This window comes from Coprinopsis cinerea, assembly GCF_000182895.1.
Source record: "Coprinopsis cinerea okayama7#130 chromosome 3 map unlocalized cont3.3, whole genome shotgun sequence".
NCBI classification, from domain to species: domain Eukaryota; kingdom Fungi; phylum Basidiomycota; class Agaricomycetes; order Agaricales; family Psathyrellaceae; genus Coprinopsis; species Coprinopsis cinerea.
This window is the reverse complement of record NW_003307542.1, coordinates 2270304-2294227: the sequence shown is the minus strand read 5'-3', so window position 1 is coordinate 2294227 and position 23924 is coordinate 2270304. Positions and strand designations below refer to the sequence as shown.

The following is a 23924-nucleotide window of genomic DNA, read 5'->3' as shown; positions in this document are numbered from 1 at the left end:
CAAAGTGACCATAACCTCCACTAGTGAATGGAAAGAGCTATAAAGGAAACCCGGATTGGGTTCTGTACACCAGCTTCCCAAGCTACACCTCGAGTTATTCTTTGTTTCCCCTCTCCATGATGCTCACTCCCAAATCTCTGGATCAGGACCTCTACGACGAGCTGTCGTCTCTCTGTAGAGGCCCTGTCGTGCTCAACGACGACCCAGAGTATGGCCTCTCTGTTGACCGTATCCCTGTCCCCAACGCTCATTCGTTTTCCCTTGTAGCTTCGTAAATTATGCGACGATCTTCAATGGCAATGTCGAAACCAGGGCCAGGGTGGTTGCATGTCCGCTTGACGCGGACGATGTCAGCAAGTATGGATAGACTTTGACATCGACGGGCCCGTCCTTCGGCTGACACCCTTCCTCTACAGGATCCTCACGTTTTGTTCTGAACATGGTCTGTCTCCATCCGTCAAAGCTGGTGGTTACGGCACCGCGGGGTGGGCCATTGGGGGTGATGTTATCATCGACCTCAGCAAGATCGTGGAGGTCGACATCGAGCGTCCCCACCCCGACGGTGGCTTCACCAGCCTGCGCGACGTCGCTTCTGCCAATAGCAAAGGAAAAGCAGTGGTGGAGCCGCGCATCAGCAGCGGTAAGCGTCGCCGTGAAGAGGATGCTGAGTTGCGAAATTACGACGCTGCCTCTCGCAATGTCGCCTCGCTCCTTTCAGGCCCTCTTCTGGATGAGTTGGAGGCCATGAACGCTACTGCTACCCTCTCTATCGATGAACCTCCCCCGAATGTCCGCCGCCGCCTCGATTTGGATGACTCCATGCCCGCTTTGGCGGGTCGTCAGATCTCCCAGGAGTCGAGCGGGACTTCGTCGTCGGGCGGTCAGGAGGGGACCTCCGATTCCAATATCGACTCTGGAGCTTCCACCGTGGGTACCTCTCCCGAGCCAGAGTCTGAGCCAGCGGGGATGCGTGTGGACACGATCACTGGCAGAATGAAGTCTCGGTTTGTCTCCGTGCCCGACGAGGACCCGTTCGGATACCTCGACGAGCCTAGTGACGCTCCTCCCCCAGTTCCCGTCACGCTTTCGGCTGTTCAGGCCTCATACAACCCTCATGCAAGGATGCACGCCTACGGCTCTGGCTCTCGCACATCCTTCACTGGCAATAATGTCGCGCAGCAAAACCTTCCCGTAGAAGTCGAACCCGTCTACCCTCATGCTTTCGTCACCTTCGGCGCTGGTATGAGGCAGAAGGAGATCGACACCTATACCGCAAACCACAAGTTGGAGGCGAGGTACATCACCGGACATGGTGACGGTATTCCATACCACATCCCTTTGTGGGTATCTATCTCTCCCTTCCCAGTGAAAATGTTGTTTACCGTTCTTTCCGACGGACAGCGCGGCTCATCCTACTGGCTCTTCGATTATGCTTCTCGGAGGCTTCGGATTCTTGAGCAGGTTGCATGGCCTTAGTATTGACAATCTCGTCGAAGTCGAGATGGTTTTGGCCGATGGCCGTGTCGTCGTCGTCAGCGAGAGCGAGCATCCAGGTCTGTCCATTTCTAGAAGCCACTATGCTGCGTGCTGATTTCTCACTCCTTGCCAGACCTTTGGTGGGCTCTCAGGGGTGCCGGAACCACCCTTGGTATTGTCACTCGATACAAAGCCAAAGCGTATCCAGTTCCTGTAGTGTTCGCCGGCAATCTGATCTTGTAAGTTGTACTCCATTCAGATAAACGGCAGCGGGGTCCTGATCATATCCCTGAAAGCCGATTCAACAAGGCTACCGCTGCGTCCCTCATCAAGCATTTTAGGGATTGTGTCAAAGGCGCTCCACGCGAATTGTACGCCAACCTCTTGTTGACGGCTGGACCCCAAGGCAAGGATTCCCTAGTCGTTATCCAGCTTTGCTACGTTGGCTCGCGCGAGAAGGGCCAAGAGTTCTTGACGGCCATCAGCTCCTGGACCGGTGAACGGTGCCTGCTGAATGAAGTTCACGAGAAAAGCTTCTTACACCAACAAGACAGCGTCGCCCAAGTTCTTCGAGGCAAAGGTATGTCCTTGTTTTTTCTCCGCATGTCGGATATATAACCGCTTTCTAGCTGGTAGGCAATGGTTCATACGCTCAGTTCTCATTTCATCCTTGCCCGACGACATTATCCATACGACGGTTGAACAATTCAACAACACTCCGCTTGGTTGCAGTAAGACTATTCCCTCTTCGGGACTGGGTACCGATTCTGATCGTTCCAATAGCGTGGCTTTTCGAATTGGCGGGAGGCGCCGTTGGGGAGTTTACGGATTCCGTGGTCCCGAAGGCTCAAAGGGAAGCGTTGTTCAACATCGTGGCACTCCACCAGTGGGAGATGGATGCCAATGATGATCGGTGCATCGATTCTGCTGAGGAGGTCAGTGGTAACTCGCGTTTAATTGCTCCTAATCTAATAGTGAAATTCCTAACCCGGATCCTCTGTAGTGGATTGCAGGGACCTTGAAGCCCGTACACATCGGCGGCGCATTCCCTAGCGTAAGTGCCTCCTCTCTGACAGAATAGCATCCATCTCATCTATGGTTCTAGTTCTTTGGAAGGCATGAGATTCCAGAGCGCATCAAAGCTTCTTTCGGGGTGAACTGGGACCGCTTGGTGGAGGTTAAGAAGAAATACGACCCCAAGAACATTTTCAGCAATAGCTTCTGGCCTTTGAATGAACATGGTGAAATGGTCGACCCCCGCACCCATGAGCCACCCACCCCAGGATATCTTGACTCTTGGCAGAGGGCAAAGATCTATGGGTAGATTGTGTTCACCTTCCTGTGACCTCGTCCCTCTCAGCCCGGGCTCGCCGTCTTCACCGCTCTATCCATCCCTTCACTCATCTACTCGATCTCGCTTAGCCCTGTACATATGCTCTACTGTCGTATCCTTCCTTCTTTTGTCGATCTCCCCTTGCATTCTTGGACCTACTTAGTGCACATTGATCTCGAAACCTTGTAACCCTGTTGATGAATGACATGCTATTTCGATCAAATGGCTACAACAACCCTGTCCTAAGTAGCGATGGGTAACGATGTGAGACTACCTACAATAAAATACAAGAAAGTGCTCCAAAAATGACAGCAGCATGAGGACATAATCCATGTAAACCAACAAACAACAACAAAAACTATGGGGAATAGGCTGAAAAATAAAGACAAGGTGATGAGGTACATGCTCCATATCAGAAAGGTGGGTCTAAGTGGGTAAATTGATGGGCTCAAGGAAGCTAGCTAGGGCCCATCCGACTGTCCCGTTCCCATTTCTGCACAACAGCAGACAATCTTCGCCGTCGTCGACGTAGAGAGGGAGTTTGGGATGAATGCTGGGATGTCCCGCCTCCTGAAGAACTTCATAAAGATCTCCGTCATAGAGTGTGAAGAAGGGGAAGCTGAAATAATAAACAGAGGCCGGAGGTTTGCATGGATGAATGACGCGACAAATATATTTGGCCGGTTTCCCGACCCAGCTGTCCCTATTCCCAGGCGAGAGATGGCGCATGTCCGCGTCATGGGGCATTGGCTCTTGAACTGCGTCCCGGTTCGCCCTGTCGGCTTTGAAGAACGAGGTGACAGAACTCGACCGCTGTCGGTTCTGTGTCCCCTTCTGTTTAGAGCTTTCCTTGGACTCTTTCATCCCCGTCGTCGTCGCCTTCTTCGAGCTGTTGTTCCTGGAGATCTTCCCCAGCCGTTCCCTTTCCCGAGCCTCTCGGTGGTGAGAGTCCGGTGGAGGATCGACGGGCGCTGAATATGGATGGTAGATCTGTGACGCGTAATAAGAAACATCGTCGTCTTCGTAAATCCCATAAACCTCGCCGCGTGGTGGAGAAGTGTTCCTTCGAGTAGCGTTATAGTTGCGGCTGGCGAAGGAATCCGAAGGGAGAGGCATGCTCTTCCGCCTCGGAATTGCGGTACCGCCGTGTTGATTGTAGGCGTAGGGATGTGGCACTGGCTGATAGAAATTCTGTGCTTGCACAAGCTCATCCCTGTCACTCTTGCGACGAGGAGATTTTCCTTTTGATGAACGGGGTTTGGAGAAGAGACTATCATTCGAGCTTCGGCGAGAAAGGGAGCGGGAGCGGTGGGAGTCTTCGCCGGATGGTCGACCACGGGTACGATGACCTGGTTGCAGCGGATAGGGTACTGAGACGTAACTGGAGGCGGAAGAAGAGGATATGGAGGGATCGTTGGGGGTGTGTCTGCTACCGGAAGATCTCTTCTGTGGAGTGTGGCCTGGCTCAAGACTGGAAAGCATGGAATGAAGATTGTTCGTCGAAGGTCGAGCGTGTTCTGGCTCCTGGTAGATCTTCTTCGTTTGATTGATGTTGAGGGCAGAAACCACCTCGTCGACGTCTAACCACCGACTCCTCCAGACATTGATTGTTTCTTCGTGACCTCCGTTCAATTCACCCTCCACCCTGAGCATCTCCCACAGCTCGCTCCATCTGTCTTTGACATCCTTCCAGAATCTCGTTTGAATGTCGGCCAATCTTCTCACAGATATCGACATTCCCTGGTGGAGTAGGGCGAGATAGGTGGGAAGGTCTTGCGCAAGTTGACCTCGTAAAGCCAGATAATTGGTGGATGCCGCAAGAAGGGCTGGTGGTGGGCGGTTTTTGGAAGACACGTTCATGTTGAGTAGATGCCAATGGAATGGTTCCTGTTCTTGCATAGAGGCGAGTAGTTTGTACGGTTGGTTCATAGTTTTCAGAAGATGTGCTATTTCCTTGAGCAGGCGTTCGTTGATGATGGCTTCGAGGTCGACGCAGAGAGGCATGAGTTGATGCTCGACAACGGCGAGGAACGCGTCAAATGCTTCGCTCCCTTGATCGGCGTTCAATCCGATAACCCTTCCAAAGCTCACTGCCCATGTTCTCAGAGCACCGACCACTTTGGACATGGATCGTGCCCACTCCACCACGTTCTTCGCGAATTGCTGGGCGAAGAGCTCGATTCGCTTGAGCTCTTGGCTCATCCTCTCCACCTGGGCTGCTTCTCCATTTTCCTCGTTGTGAGGACCCTTACTCCCAGGCCGGAGGTTCTTCATCTTGCTGAGGTTAACGGTGGCGGCGACAGTAACATTGACGGACTTCTTCTTGGAGGTGAGAACGTCTTTGACGACCTCTGCGCGTCGTCGAATCTCGTTGACGTTCCGTGCCACTTCCTCCATCTGTGTGCGGGCATCTTTGAGATTCTGTTTGTCCGGATGAGAGTCTGGCGTTTCCTCGATGATGGCGGTTAGCAGGAGCGGGTATTTGAGCAGTCGTTGGACAGGTTTGATCAGTAGGGACGCGAGATCCCACGCATGGGATAGCGACGAGGCGACCGTTTGTGTGTAGGTGAGATAGGCCTGTAGAGCGGGCGTTTGTGGTAAACCCTGTAAATGCTGCAAGGCAGTAGGATGTCGAGTGATGTAGTATTGATACGGTCGCTCCAGTTCAGGAATCTGATGGTCAGTTAGCATCGGCGGTTAAATGAAATCATTTCGATACGCACAATCCTCAGGAAAAGCTCTCCAACGCGATCCTCGCCAGTCCCGCCCTCGACAAGGGCGCCGAGCGCGATCTCAAGCTCCTCGGAGAACATGTCGGAGAACAGTGCGAGTTCGGAGATATTGCTGAAGATAATTCTGGCATCGTCTTGCGTCATGGGCGGGCCTAGCGAAGCCGTCGACGAGTCCGATGCTGTCGATAATGTGCGCGATGATGAGGCGGAGGAGTTCGGCGGGGAGATAGGGAGGTTCTGGAGCGGCACTGTCTGGCCTAGACGAACACCCGATTCAGATAGGCGACCCATTTACTCTGGAAGAGAGGAGACGTACCCAACGCCAAAGGAATATGAACTTCTCGAATGAGGGCAAGGTCCGAGGCATAGGCCCGTTCAGAGGAGAGCAGTTCGTGGAGGGCATGTTGGCGTTTTGTCATGGGTTGAGCGGTGGCCGACGGTTGAGGTGGGCCCAACGACGACGATCCGGAAGACTCGCTCTTGCGGGGGACCCTCGATCGGCCGTCCAAGGGGGCCACGATGGGTGAATCTGGGCGGACAGCAAGGGACTTTGGGAAATCCTGGTCTGGGGAGACGGCATTGACGGCGTTCAGAATGTCATTCAGCGAAGGAAAATCAGAGTCCTGGTCGTGCATTTGGCCCAGGCCGTCTGTGGATGGGTCCACGATGAGTGTGTGGTCGATGCCTGAGAGAGGCGGAGTGTCTAAAGTTGCCCTGCTGGATCTTGAATTTGTGCCAGAGCTTGATTGTGAAGAACGAGACTTTGGTGGTGGTGGTGGCCTCAAAGGGGACCTAACAGGGATTGCCGGTGGTTTAACTTGGGCCCGTTGAGCAGACAAAGAAAGAGAAGAAGGCGTCGTTTGTGCTGCCGGGTCACTGGCACCCACGAGGTCGGAGCAAGGCACGTTCACAGTCACTGCGCTGCTCATTGCAGCAGCCGACCAGCAACTTAATTTCGCCTTTCTCTACAGATCTCTACCATCCACACGGTCCCAGCCTGTCTCCAGACAACCTGCACAATGTACAAGCCGCTGAGCACAAGGTCTGTAGCCACGGAGATGAAAATGAAATACGTACCTGCTGGTCGGTTTCCAAGTCTCCAAAACGTTTCCGGCTCGAATAAGGTTCCAGGCGTTGCGAGATTGTTGTACAAGTTGCTGCAACCGTTGCTGGGCCGCCACACGACACGGTGGACCCTGGTGGACCCCAAAGATCCTTGTTGGAGGGTGGTATATGGTATTGGTTTGGGGGAGAGTCCAAGCAGTATATCTATCAGGGTCGCCGTGTGTCATGTGCCGACAATATTGTTTCTCCATAAGGCCCCTACTTCCACGTACAGCCCTCGGTCCTCCATGTGTTTTCTCCAAGTATTCCCCGTCCTTGTCCTAAACCTCGTTTGATAGATTGCAAATGTATCTATTGCCACCAGCCCGATATAATAATTACTGTAACTATGATAGATATAGTCTGTACAACAGCGACGTCGTCCAAGAGATCATGCAAGCTCTTCCATAACTTGAGCATATGTTTCGTCAGCATTAACCTTCCTCTCGTAGAAGCGTCTACATTCGTGCAAAACGGCGCTAGTACCAGCCAGGCCTAGCAATACAGACAGGTCTGTGAACGAAAGTGCCGCAGTATGGAAAATGTGCTGCATAAATGGCACGTAGACCAACCCAAGCTGCACCAGGAATGAAGTCGATACCGTGATTATCAACATTTTGTTTTGGAAGAGGCCACATCCGAGCCCGCGGTTTTGGACTGCAGACACGAGGTCTAGGAATACGAAGCAGGTAAAGGTCTGATCAAAGTGGAGTTAGCGTTTGTAGCACACAGGATGGAGAAAGCAAGGAGATGGGAGCGGGCCAGCGGAGGAACCCCGCGTTAACTGCATCCGCAGGGGTAGAGGAGGGTAGAAGTAACCCAAAGGTGGGCGAGTTCCAGGAAAAGAGTTCGGGTAACTCACCATAGTCTGTTCCCGTCGCGACATGTGTGAATCATCTGACAGGGCAAAGATGTACACAAATAGCGTTCCAATAACAATCATAGACGCTGAGAATAGGACGCGCAGGAGAAGACGCCGTGTGATTATAGACGCGTTCTTCTTGCGAGGAGGACGCCTCATTACTTCGGGATCAACTGGATCAACACCCAAACTCTGACTTGGAGGACCTGATCGACAGAAGCAGGTTAGTTGAATGCCCGACGAGACAGGAGAAGTGATTGCAGCGACGGAAAAAAAACGCACCATCCATGAGAATGTTGATGAACAAGATCTGCATTGCGTTGAGGGGATTGCTCAGGCCAAGCATTGTGCTCAGGGTGATGAGCGTCAAGGCCGCGGCCGCGGTACTCAGCTGGAAGGACAAGAAATTTTGAATATTGTGGAATATAGATTTCCCTGGAAGGAGAGGAATAGAGCATTAGATTCCGTCGAGGAGGGTATCAAACAGAAAGTGACTCCACCTTCTTCAACAGCAGGGAGGATAGTGCTAAAGTTATCATCCACAAGAATCATGTCCGCAGCTTCCTTTGCGACGTCAGTTCCGCTCTTGCCCATCGAAATGCCGATATCAGCCATTTTCAACGCAGGTGCGTCATTCACTAAGGAACGCCATCAGCACAACGCCTCACTTGCCAGGTTCCGAAATCACTCCTTACCCCCGTCACCAGTCATAGCAACTACAGCTCCTCGGGATTGGAAAGCCTCCACAATAGCCATCTTGTGCTTGGGTGTGGTTCGGGCAAATACGCTGACACTACCAACCCGCTCCTTCAACTGCTGCTTCGTCAATTGATCGATAGCCTTCCCAGTCAAGCAATGCGTATTCGACAATGCACCACCCGTCCTTCCGACACGCAATCCCAGTTGTTGGGCGATGGAGAGAGCAGTAGGCTCTGCGTCACCAGTGATCATGATAACCTGCACACCACCAGACTGCAAAAGGCCAATAGAGTCTGCGACACCCTTCCTGGGAGGGTCCAGCATGGCCTGGAAGCCTACGAAGACAAGATTCGTTCGTTCCAGGTTGGATGGGTTTGGTGAGCCTGATCGTGAAACCGCCCGGGATGAAGCTGTTGATGAATCCGAGGCCCCGTAACCATAAGCCATAGCTAGTACCCTCAGGCCCCGAGAAGCAGATGAGGTCGCGCGGGTCATGATAACGTTGCGGGTGTGAGCGTCCAGAGCAGGTGTCGACTCTTCACTGACATAGTAGAACTTGCATCGCTCGAGGATGGCTTCTATCGATCCCTTGATGTAGTACATCTCGCGGGGAGCGCCATTGATGATCATTGTTCCGTCTTCGTGGTATCCGGTGACCGCCATGTACTTATGCTCGGAGCTGAAGGGCTTCTCAGCGGTTCGTCTGAAGGTCTGAAGATGGGCGGTTAGTATCGGATCTTTAGTTCACTCGCATTCACTTACTCCACGACGATCAGGCATACCGAAAGAATCGAGTACGTTGAGAAGCGCTACATCCGTCGATTGTCCAACAAAGTTTCCATCTTCGTTTCTTTCCAAACTGGCATTGTTGCAAATCGCGCCGATATCCATTGCCCGCTTGATGGCAGGAGAAACAGAGCCGTTATACGGAGCGGTCGATGAGGGATCGAGGAAGATTGTTTCGTCCACAGCATATGCCTCGGTAACCGTCATTTCGTTCTTAGTCAAGGTGCCGGTTTTGTCTGAGCAAATAACGGAGACTGATCCAAGAGATTCGACCGAATGGAGCTTCTTGACAATTGCCTTGCGTTTAGCCATTCGGAGCACACCCAAAGCCAAAGTAACAGTCGTGACGATAGGAAGCCCTTCTGGAATTGCGGCGACAGCAAGAGACACTAAAAATAGCGTTCAGGCTAATGGAGAAAGGGATTGGAATCTCAACGACTGACCTCCGATGGTAAACATCTCAAGCCATGGTCGCTGTTGCAAGACACCAAGAAGGCAGATGACGCCAATGATTCCGAACGAGACCATGGACAACTTCTTCGCCAGTTCGTCCATGTTCAATTGCAGCGGTGTCCTCTTCTCCTCGACCTATGAATAGACGCATCGCATCAACGAATGTATACTTCACATCAAACATAACCCATCTCTGGCTTACATCTTGCATCATTGAAAAAATGATACCAAATTCCGTTTCAGTCCCGGTTGCAATGACAATACCGGATCCGCGACCTGTTTCACTGCTCGTTAGCAGCACGGACGGGGGAGAATGAAGCATACTACCATTCCGAACGAGAGTGCCCATGTACGCCATACAGTTCCTATCGGCGAGCGCGACAGGCTGGCCACCGACTTCAACACCATGCTCGAACCGACACTTCTCGGCTGTCTTCCTGCGAGCTTCGGTTTCACCAGTCAAGCTACTTTCGTCGATTTCCAAATCCACAGATTCGATGATGCGAATATCAGCAGGGACACGATCACCAGTCGCAAACTTGACGAGGTCGCCGGGTACAAGTTCGTTGGCGAGGACGTGGATGGTTTGGCCTGCTCTGAGGCATCGAGGTGTAAGAAGTCGGGATCAGACTGAATGACCGGGCACAACTAACCGAACGACGTGAGTGTGATGGGGAACAAGTTTATTGAGCGCTTCAAGACTCTTTTCCGAGCGGTGTTCTTGAATGAATCCGACTGCGAAGGTGTGAGAGGTGAAGGGATAGGCATGGTTGATGAGACGCACCAAGCAACACGATAAATACGGCCACGGTGATACTGACTGCATCGTCTACATTTCCCATAATGGCACTGACGATAGCACTACCACACAGCAGAAGGATGAGAGGGCTCTCATAAATCGTTTTAGCAAACTTGAGGAGGAGGGGTTCGGGCGTCTGGACTGAGAACTCGTTGTATCCGTGCTCTTCGCGTAAAGCGTCAACTTCTGCGTTCGTCAAGCCTTCCGTACCAGATGTGCGGAAGTGTGAGACCGTTTCCTGTGAATGGATGAGTGGGTGGACTGAGACAGCAACAGATAAACAGACCTCGACAGTGAGATGCGCAAAGTGTGCAGAAGGTGTATCCCGCCGATCCTCCTTTTGTGGTTCGGGAGCTTCCTCGTGGACAGGTAGGTAGTCGTGTGTTTCCTTCCCAGTGACCCAATTCATAATCCGAGTCCAAAGAGTCGTTGCCTCGGCGTTCACGGTCGCAGCGAACACAGCAGGTGAAGCAAGCGCCGCCGCCGCCTCGGATTGATGCCTTCGCAACTGGGTACTGTATGCAAAATGCTGCTCTGCATTGGGGGTTGGCCTTAGCCTGTTACTGACGTCCGCCGAGAGTAACGGAAAGTAAGCAGAAGCTGGGGGCGAAGGACTACGTGGTATGTGAAAGTGACCATCGCGCTGAGCGGACCGTTGGGCGTGTCTGTAGAAAGTTGCAGAGCTGGATGAAGCCATTGAGTTCGTCAAAGGTGCGTTTCCTGTGTTTCTTTTTCTGCCCGTGCCAGATAAACCGTTCATTGCAGACATCGGTATTCGATTTTGGAGTTAATTAAGTGGTAAATGAGACCTGCCCAGGTATCGAGGGTATTCTTGGGTGCATACACGGGATGCAGAGGGTACAGCGCCCAGATGTTGCGCGCGTCGTCGTCGCCGGCGTCGATGAGACTGTCGTGGATAGCGCCGGGGGTATGAGAGTTGGGATCTAGAGGAAACAGACGTTGCCCCGCGCTGCAACACGTAGGGTGTTTGGTCTGATGGCTGTTTGTAAACAACACAGGTTCCATCTGCATCAACCACAGCCCCCGGTTTCAATACCAATCGTTTCTCCGACGATACACAAACTATACAAGTGTAAGAAGCTTGTCCATAGATTCTTCTAAACTAGTGTACATGTGCCTAAGTGCCAAATCGTGAGCGAACCCATCGCGTACGGCGCGTAGCGGTCCGTCGGAGAAATGGGCGCCATATAACGGGCTACTTCTGCTGAGGGGTCGCTAAACGTTTTTCAACCTTCCCAGTTCTTGAAGATGTCTTTTGGAAAAGTCGTCCATCTTGCCGATGGCACCCCCGTCCCACAAATCGGTCTGGGTACCTGGCTCTCCAAGCCCCATGAAGTCGAGAACGCTGTGCGTCCAATCATATCCCACACTGCGCGGGTCCTATCGTTAACAGAGGCCAGGTTGAGATCGCTGTAAGGAATGGCTATCGCCACCTCGATCTTGCGAGGGTGTACGAGAATCAGGATGAAGTCGGACGAGCACTGAAAAAGGTCATTCCCTCGGTCGTGAAGCGAGAAGAGCTGTTCATTACGAGCAAACTTTGGAATGACTCTCACCGGCCCGAGTTGGTCGAGAAGGCATTGGATGAGACGCTTGAGCAGCTAGGTCTCGATTATTTAGATCTCTATCGTGAGTAACCCACGGGAGGGGGTTTCGGACGTCGTTGACCCTTTTGCTGCAGTCATTCACTGGCCAGTCGCCTTCCCACCTGGAAGAGGGTTATTCCCTCTCGATCCCAAGAACCCTGATTATGTCGAAATCGATGGTACCACTAGCCTCGTCGACACATGGAAGGCCATGATCCAACTTCCCAAGACCAAGGTACGTTGTCCAGAGGTGCCGGAAAGGTATGGTAACCAAACCATAAGATAGGCCCGCAATGTCGGTGTCTCCAACTTCACCATCGCGCACCTCGAGGGTATCATTGAGGCGACCGGTGTCGTTCCTGTACGTATCTACAGCTGGTTCGCATTGATATATTCTGAATAGGTTGAGACAGGCTGTGAACCAAGTCGAGGCGCACCCCCTCTTGCCGCAGGATGATTTGGTTGCCTACTGCAAAGAGAAGGGCATCCACATCACGGCCTACAGTCCCTTGGGCAACAACTGTAAGTCCACAACCCAAGCAGCGTAAGCAGTCAGTGACCGCAGGGATCCAGTGATTGGCAAGCAGCAGTTGACCGAGAACCCAGTGGTTAAAGAGATCGCAGAGAAGCTCGGAGCGACGACAGCACAGGTGTTGGTAGCCTGGGGCGCGTACAGAGGTTACTCTGTCATTCCAAAGAGTGTCCAGGAATCCCGTATCAAGTCGAATTTCCAGCAAGTTGAATTGTCCAAGGAAGACTATGAGAAGATCACCGAACTCGGCAAGACCAACCGTACAAGGCAAGTCGAGTCGTCAGTTCCAGAAGGAAATACTGATGTTGTTGCCAGGTTCAACGCCCCAATCGTCTCGCACAAGCCTATCTGGTCGATTAACCTGTTCGACGAGGAAGAAGAGAAGGTGGCCAAGCACCAGGTTGTAATTGGGTAGAATTTCGGGCCGGAGGTGTAAGTAAGCACATACAAATAGTCCCGGCCGCCGACGGTCCGCAGAACATTGCCATTCGGATAGATTCGGATCAGTGATGTGTCCCGTCTTGTGCATCCAGCCGAAGGTCAGCACAGTAGTGCTTTTCGTGGTTCCTCCTGTGCACAATTCCCTACTAAGCACCAAAATATAAGGCAGTAGCCTACGTAAGCTGACAGTAAGATCGATGTCTTTTTGGCTACGTCGGGCTTGGTGAAATCCTCATCCCCTTCGGAACTACTTACCTTGGGCGCCATCGCATCAAACAAGCATCAAAGTGGTTTTACAGTTCACCAGAGCACCAAGCATGCACAAGCCCCACCATATGGCCCGTGCGAGGACCCTCGCACGGACCAAGTAAATCTGCTTGCATATGCTTGTGGATATTTGTTGGCCAAACAGCAAGGAAAAGATATAAAATGGGTCGAAAATCCTTATTTTTTCTGCATACTTACCTTGAAGGCGTACTCCCCTTCACGTACTTGGGGCTACGGGTGGCTGAGGCTCCCCATTGCACGGCGACCTTGTCCTCAGGGAGAATTGGTCACTTGTATAGGGTATCCCCCTATGCACCTTCCAAATATTTTCCGGTCCTGCTTCGGCCACTCTGGCTGGGCAGGCTCTTTTTTTTTGGCCCTTTCGCTCTCCTAACCCTAACCCTATGTACATTCCTTTCATAGTAATCCAACCCCTTTTACTACCAAATGAATTTATTTGCTTGCATTCTCCCTGAATGAGTCTATTGAAATGTGCTATGTACTACATCACGGCTTTGGTGGGTCATAACTAGTGTCTGATGCATACTTTTGGTGCATCTCGTAGGAAGAATAATGTCCGTGCTGGAACAACGGGTCATCGTCGTCCTGGTGCAACGCCAGTACACGCTGGTAATCCCTCTTACGATCGCGATTCTTCTTCCACCATAACCTATTGCACAAACTTAGTTGCGTTCCCCCGAGGGCGGTGAGGGTACTTACAGTCCAACAATCAAACCGGCGATAAACACGATAAGCCCAATCAACCCTCCAATAAGAGCGAACCGATTCCTATGGAAGAATCCACCCAGTCGATCGAAACCTTGGGGATCTGGATCGACAAATTCCAACTTGCGATTCGGTAGCTGGGATTTGCTAGGCGGGTTCTGTGGGTCATAACAGTACCTCTGGAAACATTCCGTGCATTTCTCTGAGCGCTCGACAGTAGGTGAGACTTTGAACCGCGCTCTGTCGATAGCAGCGCATTGGAGGCAAATGCCCCAGTCTGGATCCGCGTCGTTTGTATCGGGTTTGAATCCTGAAATGAGGTTGGTGTGGATTTGGTCGAACATTAGACGGGTATGCTTCAGCGTGTATGATAGTTGGAAGGTTGCTGTGCTGTATGACCGATGAGAGGTTGGAAATGTTGAAACAGGGAGAAGTGACATACTTGGAATGCGGGTCATCGCCATTGACAGGGGGCGCGTTGGGGAGGTAAATAACGAGCGGATAATCGGATGGCGTCGACGGGTCGCAACCAAAGAACGTAGGTCGGGCGTTTACACCTGTTTCGATGAATTCTTGGGGCGTCTTGGGGATAGGAGGGAACGCCTGATGGGTGAGACGAAGGATGGTTTCTTGTCGTTGCTTCGTTGTGATCAAACTACTTCCACTGTGCATCATCAGTGTCCTGAAGGGCGAAAGGAAGAGCAGACTGGACGTACTTTGGCCAGTTGAGACCAGGAATGTCCGCACTTCCTTCTGCAGTGACGATCACATCCAACCCGCGTGCTTTGACGAACAGTGGACCGTAAGGTACATTTTCTTGGTTAGAAGACCCGTCGATAAGTTCTAGCCAGTTCGCGTCACTGTCCTGGAATGTGTCCTCCCTCAGGCCCTGGAAAGGACTCGGCCAGTTGGCAACATCATCTGCACGTGTTCGCACGGCACGGAGTTGGCGCCCAAGAACATATAGTAACCCCCCTTCGTCGGATTCGGAGAATCCGTTAATGGTATTGCGGGCAAAGTCAAAGAGTTGCTGTGTGGTTTATCTATGTTGTTAGAATTGGAATGGAGGAGATTATGAAAGGACGTACATTGAACAGGCTTGCACTGGTTCCCATCACGAACCCTACTTGGTCAAAACCCACCATGCACGCCGAGCCGTTTTCTGGGCGACCATTGTTGAGATGCGTGCCCGCGTAGGTCAGGTTCATCCCCGCTGATAGACCTGGGTCGTAGGATGCCAACTCGAGGGGTGTGATCTGTATTACGATCAGATCGAGAGTTTGGATGGATGTCTCGAGGACGAGTACAAACCTCGTAGACTGTAGCATCCAATGACAGAATAGTTGTCGCATTTGACCCAACTGGACGAGCGTTTGCTACGATCATTGGGAATGGAGCACGGAATTCTTTGTAAGAGTCGAGCTCTGGGACTTTGGACCAGAGCTGGCCTGCACCGTGGGCTGTTTCGTTGCTAAAGATGTTATCACGGGTCGTTTGATTCAAGAAGTGGTAGGAAATCATTCGGGACCATGGATCTGTCAAACTGGTATCGCTGTAAATGGAGCGTCAAATCGTAATTCTGCTGCTGTGAGGCCGGAGAGACTCACACGAATTTCGCTTTAGCCATTACGCTCCAAAGGATACTACCAAAGTACCATTGGTTGGCTTTGGAGAGGATGTTTGATCCATCGGGTGTTACGAGAGGAGTGTCGAGTCTCCATCCGTTGAGACCGTTATGCCCGAAAACGAGGTCATTGAGGGTGGGCCAGTCATTGAAAAACAAGGAGGCTGTTATCCAACTTCCACCTACAGTCGTGCACACAACGCTGAGAAGTCGCCATGTGGTCGATGGGGAGGACACACACCTGATAAACCAGTCATGTACGAAGCGACCTGCAAGAGACCACCCGTCCCTGCAGCCTTTGCAGAATTGTTCCTGGCGTCGAGTGCATTCAGACAGGCGGCACCGTACTGTGCAGCCCTCAGGCCGCCACCCGGGATGGCAATCCCTACTTTCGGAAAGTTGCCCTCGAATGCGGTCAAGTCGTATCCAAGCGCTGATCCATCCCCGAGCCAATCAGCCCAAGCGCCTGGGAGGACGGTGGACGCCCGTGTTTCGACATATTCAACTTCGGCTGGGTGAAGTGTTTGATTCTCTGGGGGGAATTGGCGGACCAGTGGGTTGGTGGAAATGTCGGGGCAGTCGACATTGGCTATGGGCGCGTAATCTGTCGGAGACTGTTGGTTCAGAACAGGAATTACCTGCCCGTTGCATAGGCGAGTGAGGTACAGGAGAGTGTAGCCCAGGAGAGTTGGTGGTAGGACACCCAGCACCAGCATAATTCAACTGGAACCGAGGGAAATGGTGGGTATCTGTCAAGCCGTACTCTATTGTTATAGATGTCGCCCTCGATAACACCGCAGCAGTTTCCAGAAGCGCTACCGCGTTGTTGCCATGTTGCAAGTCAACCTCACTGTTCCCACTTGAAAAGCTGTGTCCGGGAGGCAATGAAAGCCTGTTTGATTTGATCACACCAGTTGCACAGGCAGAGGACGGAGGACGGAGAATCCAGAAGTCCATTCCCAATAATACTTAAGGCTACAATTCGTTCGCGCATAAAAACAGATACAAAAATACAATCAGGTATCACCGTCACCGCTAGCTAATTAGTCGTCGTCGTCAAAGCCGTGCTCGAACAGGTAATTGGCTGCGAGCTCCTCATTCTTGTCGCACGCAAAGTACGCCTGGATGACCACTTCCCGGGGGAACCCAAGGCCTTGTAACTGCAATGACAGTCTATCAGAGATGGAGCCAGAAAGATATACAAAATCACCCTTACCCTTTCGATAGCTGCGTTCTCCTCTGGTGTAATGTTGACGACGGTGGCGCCAGGGGGGATGTCTCCTTCACCAGGGAGGAAGAGGTTAGTCAACAGATCAGGGTCGGAACCGATAATCTGTGCAATCTGAGGGTTCTGTTGTGCAAGCTGTTGAATGAGAGCCTGTGCTGCTTGTGGATTCTGAGCCATAGCTTGTCGGATCGCAGCGATTTGTGGGTTGTTTCGTAGGGTCTCGATGTTGAGCCCACCAGGAAGAGTTGGTCCTCCAGCCCCGGCGCCTCCACCACCTTGCTGCTGCTGTTGCGCAAGCTAGAGGGTATATCAGATCAAGCGAATGATGGACGCAAAGTGGATGACAAACCTGGAAGAGGTTCTGAGGCTGGTTTGCGGGAGCAGCAGGGGCAGGGGCAGGAGCTTGAGCAGCAGGGGCAGCAGCAGCAGCAGGAGCACCACCGGCAGCAGGAGCAGGGGCAGCCGGGCCTGCAGCCTCTGCTTCGAGATGTGCAGGAATTCCCTACAGAAATAGATTAGGTGGGGGTTTATTCATAGGAGAGACAATCTTACATTCATCAAGTAATCGACAGCTCGGTCAGGATTGTTGAAGCTTGCCCTCATTGCACGGACGACTTGCTCTTGAGGGAAACCCATCTCGACGAGGTTTTGAACAGCATTTTGATATGCAGCTCCGGAGAGGAAGGATCCAGTTCCAAAGCCTTCCTGTGCAGGGGCAGCGGTAGTCGCTTCTGACGGTGCAGCAGCTGGAGCTGGAGCAGCGGGTGATGGAGCGGGAGCTGGGGCGGCAGCGGGCGTTGGAGCTGTGGCAGGTGCGGCGGCAGCAGGTGCAGGGGTGGCCGGTGCAGGCGTGGTACTCGTTGAGGCAGCAGGGGTAGCCTTGGGCTATGTAATTTCTTAGCTCTGTTGTATACTATCGCCTTGGAGAATGCGCAATACCTTGGACACCATCAGGACGAAGAAATCCTTCTCCTTGAGTGCACATGATTCAATAGTCTTGTCATCGGGCAGAATCTTGCCTTGCAACGAGTATATTCTCAGAATCTCTCTTGTAGACCATAGAGGCTACTCACCAGAGTAGATGATCTTTTGTGCAGCGACTGGGTGACCGTGCTCATCCGAGATCTTCTGCTTCACGGTGCCGATGGTGTCAGTCAGCTCGACTTCGACCTGGCCAACGTTGTCAGGACTGATTAGGACACTAGAGAGATCCAGTTCCTACATGATGGACCTTCTGTTGGGTCGTCTTGACTGTAATCTTGACCATTGTCGTCGCGGTTGTACAAAGAGAGAAGCGCGGCCGCCAATTAAGGAGAGCTCAGACGCGTAATCGCGAAACCAATCATTTCGTGGATATTAAGTAATCAGCGATCTGCTAAGTCCATAATGGTGCCGCCTTGTGGCCCCTGTTTGGGGACTAGTTCCTTGCCGTTGACCGCATTGCAATCGTAAGGTCCCTGGCATTTAAAGCCTCGTTTCTCTAGCCGGTGCTCACAGGTTGCGTCTTGACTAGGGACCATATCCATGGAGCCAGAGAAGGGAGACGATTACCTGCGTCGTCTGGCCGCCTTCATTCGCGACAACGAGAAGGGTCTGGCCGAGGCAGGTATCTCCCGGCGGCGACGAGCTCAAACCACCACTGCGAATATATCCACGGATCTCACCTCATACCTGAATCCTCTGTCATGGATTGGCTGGGACGCATCCAACGGTGCCGCGCCCAAGCCCACCATCCTTTCAACCGACACCCACCACTTGTTCTACGTCCTCATGCGCCTCGAAGCGTTGGGGTACGACGTTGGGACCCTGGACGTTCATATCGATAACCCTTCACGACCGATGAGCTATGTCAATCTCTTTACCGGCCCCGACAAGTCAGACACGCTGTCGCTGGCGTCTATACGTTCGTCCCTTTCGGCTGTCTCCAAACTCTCACTCGGAGCCGCTTTGTGGGGGAGAGCGGAGCCGCCTTCCATCGACCAGGACCTCAAGTACATCTACAGCAGCTTCACAAAGCTTCCGGCACTCACTATCCATGCCCCCACCAAACATGCCATTGCAGAACTCCTTGCCGACCCACCAGGCCAGAATGCATTGCCCCTGGACGCGTTCAAGAACATCCAAACACTCAATTGCATCGACGTCGACCCGAGGACGCTGTTGGGCTGGGATCGACTAGCAGAGTCGTTACGGAGCCTAGTCATCAAGAAAAGCGGCCTAGAGGATATCTCTGATATCTTCATTGGAGCTGTCGTCGATGATCAGGCTCGAAGAGAGGGGAGCCAGTCCCGGAGCCGCCGTCGAAGACTTCCAAAGCGGTACGGGAAAGCCGAAGTGGGATCAACCCCTCTCCCAGATGCAGTGATAGAGGACTCTGCAGGGGAAAGTGCCGAGGAGTCTGTATCGTCTCATACCACCTCTCCCTCTCCACCACCGACCCTCGGCTCGTTAAAGTGGGCCTTCCTCAAGTACTTGTCCCTGGCGGACAATGCCCTCACTTTCATCCCACCCGAACCACTAGCCTATCTCACATCAGTGACCCACCTGGACCTTTCTTCAAATCTCCTCGTATCTGTGCCCCCTGGCCTTGGAACGCTATTCAATCTGATTTCGCTGAATCTATCCGACAATATGATCGACTCCGTGCTCGGAATATACCTTAATCTAGGTTCCATTCTTTCCCTTAACCTTTCGCATAACCGACTGGAATCGCTTTGCGGTCTGGAGCGCCTACGCGCCCTCGAACGCGTCGATCTTCGCGGCAACCTCATCGAGGAGAGCGAGGAGGTTGGCCGGTTGGCCACTTTACCCAACATTTCCCAGGTCTGGGTGGAAGGCAACCCATTCTGCGAGTATGAAGAAGACTACAGAGTGGCTTGTTTCAACCTTTTCTGGAAGGAGGGCAAGACCATCTCGCTCGATGGATCTTTACCTGGATTTTACGAGAAGCGGAATATGAGCGCGCCTGCAGGCCGGCAGGCCGCTGCTATACCCCAAAGCAATATCATTGCTCATTCACCACCCGTGGTTCCTATTGGGAAACCGCCACCGACCGACCGTACTGCTTCCCCTCAACCTCTCCCGACACCACCATCCTCGAATGCCTCTCCCCACCTTGCCCCCATCGCTGCCCCTAAACCTAAACGACGTCATCAGAAGCGTATTGTCGACCTTGCAGGAGAAGGGTCAGGGGGCAACACCCCGACACACTCCAAGTCACGTTCAGAAGAGTCGCCGGAGGGTCGCTCAATGAAGAGTAAGAAGGGACGCAAGGCGACCAAAGCAGCGTTCGCAGAGGCCGTGCCTCAACCGCCTGCACCTACCTCGCCCGAGACTTCCCCATCTCAGCCGGGACAGCCCGCGCGCCGGACGCGACACAGTCGGTACCAGACTGAATTTGCGCCGACAAGCCCGCCGCGGCAAGAGGAGAGGTTTGTTACGGCGCCGACGCCGTTCTCAGCAGGGTCCCCGCCATCACGGTCCGCCACCCTGAGTCCGAAGTCGGCGATGAGGCGGGCGAGACAGAGCGCGTCTATGTACGAAGGGCCTGCTGGTGAGGAGGGAGAGGACGAAACGCATAGGAAGGACAGTGTGGACGAGTACCGACGGCGAATAGAGGCTCTGAAGCAGGACATGGGGGACGGATGGCTCAAAGTGTTTAGCCAAAGCGAGATCAAGACGTAGTAATATCCACGTGACTTAGTGTAGTTATCATGCGTTTAACTCATGTTTTTTGAATTATTTTAAGTAAATGGGGAAAATAATTGAGGAGCGTTCTCGCGCGAGAGGGTGTTGTTGGGTTTCGTCAAGTTCACGTCGCTCGTTAAACTCTGACTTGCCCCTCCACTTTTTTCTATTCCTTCGACTTTTAGGCTAATCACAATGGGCGCAAACCTCTCAAAGGCAATGGGTGAGCCCACCGCCGTCGACGTCCACCGCAGCTTCCCGCTGATGCAGACACAGGGAAGATATTCGGGAACAAGGAGATGAGGCTATTGATGCTGGGGTTGGACGCTGCTGGAAAGACGAGTATGTCGTGTTTAAACTGGCTAGTTCTGTCCTACAACGCTCACTTTCAAATGCCAGCAATCCTTTATAAACTCAAGTTGAACCAGTCCGTGACAACGATCCCGACAGGTATGACAAGAATTTCCGGGTCATACGCACACAACCCTCTGATGTGGCCAACTATTCCTGCTACCCTCCAGTCGGCTTCAACGTGGAAACTGTGACGTATAAGAACGTGAAATTCAACGTCTGGGACGTTGGTGGGCAGGACAAGATTCGACCCCTCTGGCGACACTATTACACCGGCACGCAGGGTCTTGTCTTCGTTGTCGACAGTCAGGATAGGGAACGAATTGACGAAGCCAAGCAAGAGCTGCATCGTATATTGAGCGACCGAGAAATGAAGGATTGTCTGCTACTCGTGTTTGCGAACAAGCAGGACTTGCCTGGAGGTGTGTAGTGTGTCCCCTATGCTGCCTCGTTCGTTCAACTGACTGTTGGTGTGACTTTCCCCTTTTAAGCAATGTCGCCTGCGGAGGTTACGGAGAAGCTGGGACTACACCGAATGAGGGATCGCTCGTGGTATGTTCACCCAAGGTACGTGATATCACCCATGGCGTTCACTGGAGTGGCATTGACCGTTCCACGCAAACAGTTGTGCAACAACCGGTGAGGGTCTGTTTGAAGGCCTGCAATGGCTCTCTCAGAATGTGAAGAAGCGACAACAGTAAACGGCGTTATGACCTTGATCCGCCACCTCCTGTCTGTCCGTTCTCTATTTCACGACGCCGACGCACATGTTTTTCTTCCTGTCCCGCCCGTCTTCTGCTCTGGATTCCCATAGCCTTCTTCTCTTCTTTTCTTTCTTTCCTTCTCTTGTATATCTCTTTATTGAATACCCCCTTTTGTCTCGTCTTTTCGTTTGCGCCTCTGTCTCTCCCTTCTATATATCATTACTCATGGCCATTTGAACGAACCTGCACGTATGAATTGCACTTGGACTCCCACCACCGCCTCATCATCCAACATGCCTATTCCCTTTACCCCAGCCAGCTCCTGGAATAATAGTTGCTTCGTTCGTGTCTCCGCCTCCAGTTCAGCTTTTACAGCGTCGTATCGGTATAGGACTAGTGGTTTTAATAGACGATCAAGAAAGTTTCTTGGCTAAGGCCGACTGGGCGCGGTAGTTGGTTTCGGAGGTTGAACGGATGTCGTGCTCATTGAGTGATCCAACAACATCCTTGCCTCGCGACTTGTTTACGACAGGATGTTCGGGAGAACAAAATGGCGCCGCCCCCTCTTTTGTTTCTTGACTTTGAACCTCTACCACAACCTCGACGACGATGATATTCTCTTCCAGCTTGCGCTCCGCTGCGAGACGGGGCTTTGTTACCAATGCGCCTGTGAATGGCTTTGATGGTGCTATTGGCAACACCCCTCTGGTGAGCTTTCGGCTAGATGTCCGATACAGCGAGGAGCGTTGCTGATACTCCTGGCTGCCTTAGATTTACTTGAAAGGCCTCTCGGAACGCATTGGTTCCAAGATTTATGGCAAGGCCGAGTTCCAAAACCCCGGTGGAAGTGTCAAGGACCGTGCTGCCCTTGGGCTCATCAACAATGCTGAAAAGCTCGGATTGTGAGTGAGCATTGTGTCGGGAGAAGAGTGGATACTGAGATTGGGATTTTAGGTTGAAGCCTGGTGGCACAGTCGTTGAGGGCACCGCTGGTAACACTGGTATTGGTCTCGCTCATGTCTGCCGAGCGAAGGGATACAAGTGCGTTATCTACATGCCTAACACCCAGGTATGTTCCTCCGTCTTTCCGCGATGTAAGGGTAGTCCTCTCACTGCTTGAACGGTATAGAGTCAGGAAAAGATCGACCTCCTTCGTATGCTCGGTGCAGACGTCCGCCCCGTCCCCGCCGTAGCCTACGAAAACCCCAAAAACTACAATCACCAAGCCAAAGAATATGCCGAATCGTTACCCAACGCCGTCTGGACCAACCAATTCGACAACGTCGCTAATGCCCAGGCGCATTATGATACTACTGGACCAGAGATTTGGGAACAGACCGGGGGCAAGGTGGATGGGTTCATTTGTGCCACAGGTACGGGTGGTACTTTGGCGGGTGTTGGGAGGTACTTGAAGGAGAAGAGTGGGGGGAAGACGCAGGTTTGGATTGCGGATCCTCCAGGAAGTGTGTTGACCAGCTATGTGAATAGCGGGGGCAAGTTGACAGAGAGGTCTGGGAGCTCTATTACCGAGGGTAAGTCGAATTCGCTTCGACGGGTGGGATGCTACTGACGGCGGCGGTATTGTAGGTATTGGCCAGGGTCGTATCACGGACAACTTGGGCACCTTTGTGAAGCAAGTGGACGGTGCTTTCACTGTGCCGGATGAGAAATCCATCGCTATGCTTTACGAGCTCCTTGAGACCGAGGGTCTCTATCTCGGCGCAAGCACTGCACTCAACGTTGTCGCTGCCTATGAGCTCGCGCAGAAGCTCGGCAAGGGCTCCAGCGTTGTTACCATCCTTGCCGATGGAGCCTACCGATACCAGAGCCGACTGTTCTCGAAGAAGTGGCTAGAGGCCAAGGGATTGTCTGGTGCTATCCCTGAACACCTCAAAAAGTATTCTGTCTTGGAGTAGATTAATTTATTCAACCTGCTTGTATTTGTATACCGTCGTCGCATGGAGAATAGGTTGCTAGGATTAATCCAGGTAGTATTGAGCTGGGTCATCGAATTAATGCAATGTAAGTATAGATAGCTATAGCAGGCTCTAAGTCTACGCCAACAACACCTCGCCGTCATGATCATACAATTTAGCTTGAAGGGGGTGGAGGAGCGTTGGATGAGGGTGGAGGTGGAGGTGCTTGGGCTTCGGGAGCAGGTGAAGGTTGACCATCTGACGCCTTGAGTTCTGCCTCCCACCGTTCCTTTGCTCTGACGACTTTTGATTGGAGGTAATGCGAATGTGTTGGGATGGACGCTGCGCCTTTTGCTGCCGGCTTTGCTGGTTTTTCTGCCTTTGCGGGTGGAGAGTTGGCTTTGAAGAGATGCTCGTAGTTCTGAACGCGAATTGGGGTGATTTAGGCATAGGCTCCCTTGGAGAATATAGGAGTAACGCACCTTGAGAACCTGCTCTAGTGTTGCATCCTTTTTGACGTTGAGGATGAGCTGAGCCTCGTCGAGCGTCATACGGTGCTGGCGGGTGAGCTGGTCTGTTATTGACCCTGAAGTAGCG

At 52.5% G+C, this 23924-nt stretch overlaps 10 protein-coding genes across 10 annotated transcripts; 5 read left to right on the top strand and 5 right to left on the bottom strand.

The window, feature by feature from the left end:
- Positions 1 to 119: 119 nt before the first annotated feature.
- On the top strand, positions 120 to 2800 carry CC1G_06825 (FAD linked oxidase domain-containing protein; the record flags this gene model as incomplete). The annotated part of the gene is made up of 9 exons (XM_001830507.2): positions 120 to 253; positions 417 to 1340; positions 1402 to 1553; positions 1610 to 1715; positions 1773 to 2056; positions 2106 to 2207; positions 2260 to 2411; positions 2480 to 2530; positions 2582 to 2800. 9 exons carry the CDS (start codon positions 120 to 122, stop codon positions 2798 to 2800), a joined length of 2124 nt encoding a protein of 707 aa, XP_001830559.2.
- Positions 2801 to 3235: 435 nt separating this feature from the next.
- On the bottom strand, positions 3236 to 6470 carry CC1G_06824 (hypothetical protein; the record flags this gene model as incomplete). Its single annotated transcript, XM_001830506.2, has 3 exons — positions 3236 to 5482; positions 5533 to 5798; positions 5858 to 6470. 3 exons carry the CDS (start codon positions 6468 to 6470, stop codon positions 3236 to 3238), a joined length of 3126 nt encoding a protein of 1041 aa, XP_001830558.2.
- Positions 6471 to 7036: 566 nt separating this feature from the next.
- CC1G_06823 (calcium-transporting ATPase) lies at positions 7037 to 10941 on the bottom strand (the record flags this gene model as incomplete). The annotated part of the gene is made up of 11 exons (XM_001830505.2): positions 7037 to 7342; positions 7508 to 7713; positions 7790 to 7942; positions 7993 to 8145; positions 8203 to 8917; positions 8969 to 9381; positions 9436 to 9580; positions 9648 to 10041; positions 10099 to 10180; positions 10230 to 10482; positions 10531 to 10941. The coding sequence occupies 11 exons, from the start codon at positions 10939 to 10941 to the stop codon at positions 7037 to 7039; spliced, it is 3231 nt and encodes a 1076-aa protein (XP_001830557.2).
- Positions 10942 to 11513: 572 nt separating this feature from the next.
- Positions 11514 to 12798, top strand: CC1G_06822 (aldehyde reductase 1; the record flags this gene model as incomplete). Its single annotated transcript, XM_001830504.1, has 6 exons — positions 11514 to 11612; positions 11666 to 11894; positions 11947 to 12086; positions 12138 to 12212; positions 12265 to 12373; positions 12425 to 12798. The coding sequence occupies 6 exons, from the start codon at positions 11514 to 11516 to the stop codon at positions 12796 to 12798; spliced, it is 1026 nt and encodes a 341-aa protein (XP_001830556.1).
- An 800-nt stretch (positions 12799 to 13598) lies between these two features.
- On the bottom strand, positions 13599 to 16157 carry CC1G_06821 (phospholipase B; the record flags this gene model as incomplete). The annotated part of the gene is made up of 8 exons (XM_002911652.1): positions 13599 to 13761; positions 13812 to 14207; positions 14260 to 14481; positions 14534 to 14847; positions 14906 to 15073; positions 15129 to 15369; positions 15425 to 15623; positions 15683 to 16157. 8 exons carry the CDS (start codon positions 16155 to 16157, stop codon positions 13599 to 13601), a joined length of 2178 nt encoding a protein of 725 aa, XP_002911698.1.
- A 205-nt stretch (positions 16158 to 16362) lies between these two features.
- Positions 16363 to 17941, bottom strand: CC1G_06820 (hypothetical protein). Its single transcript, XM_002911651.1, has 7 exons — positions 17892 to 17941; positions 17743 to 17839; positions 17609 to 17688; positions 17222 to 17554; positions 17019 to 17171; positions 16658 to 16966; positions 16363 to 16601 (listed from the first exon to the last, which is right to left on the bottom strand). Exons 1-7 carry the CDS (start codon positions 17934 to 17936, stop codon positions 16485 to 16487), a joined length of 1134 nt encoding a protein of 377 aa, XP_002911697.1. The 5' UTR covers positions 17937 to 17941; the 3' UTR covers positions 16363 to 16484.
- Positions 17942 to 18105: 164 nt separating this feature from the next.
- Positions 18106 to 20353, top strand: CC1G_06819 (leucine Rich Repeat domain-containing protein; the record flags this gene model as incomplete). Its single annotated transcript, XM_001830501.2, has 2 exons — positions 18106 to 18122; positions 18183 to 20353. Exon 2 carries the CDS (start codon positions 18194 to 18196, stop codon positions 20351 to 20353), a length of 2160 nt encoding a protein of 719 aa, XP_001830553.1. The 5' UTR covers positions 18106 to 18122; positions 18183 to 18193.
- A 159-nt stretch (positions 20354 to 20512) lies between these two features.
- On the top strand, positions 20513 to 21580 carry CC1G_06818 (CPS1 protein). The gene is made up of 6 exons (XM_001830500.2): positions 20513 to 20579; positions 20633 to 20698; positions 20756 to 20806; positions 20878 to 21129; positions 21199 to 21274; positions 21333 to 21580. The coding sequence occupies exons 1-6, from the start codon at positions 20552 to 20554 to the stop codon at positions 21406 to 21408; spliced, it is 549 nt and encodes a 182-aa protein (XP_001830552.1). The 5' UTR covers positions 20513 to 20551; the 3' UTR covers positions 21409 to 21580.
- A 394-nt stretch (positions 21581 to 21974) lies between these two features.
- On the top strand, positions 21975 to 23327 carry CC1G_06817 (cysteine synthase; the record flags this gene model as incomplete). Its single annotated transcript, XM_001830499.2, has 5 exons — positions 21975 to 22119; positions 22183 to 22313; positions 22366 to 22480; positions 22541 to 22943; positions 22999 to 23327. Exons 1-5 carry the CDS (start codon positions 22021 to 22023, stop codon positions 23325 to 23327), a joined length of 1077 nt encoding a protein of 358 aa, XP_001830551.1. The 5' UTR covers positions 21975 to 22020.
- A 175-nt stretch (positions 23328 to 23502) lies between these two features.
- CC1G_06816 (hypothetical protein) lies at positions 23503 to 23878 on the bottom strand (the record flags this gene model as incomplete). The annotated part of the gene is made up of 2 exons (XM_001830498.2): positions 23503 to 23748; positions 23810 to 23878. 2 exons carry the CDS (start codon positions 23876 to 23878, stop codon positions 23503 to 23505), a joined length of 315 nt encoding a protein of 104 aa, XP_001830550.2.
- Between the last annotated feature and the right edge of the window lie 46 nt (positions 23879 to 23924).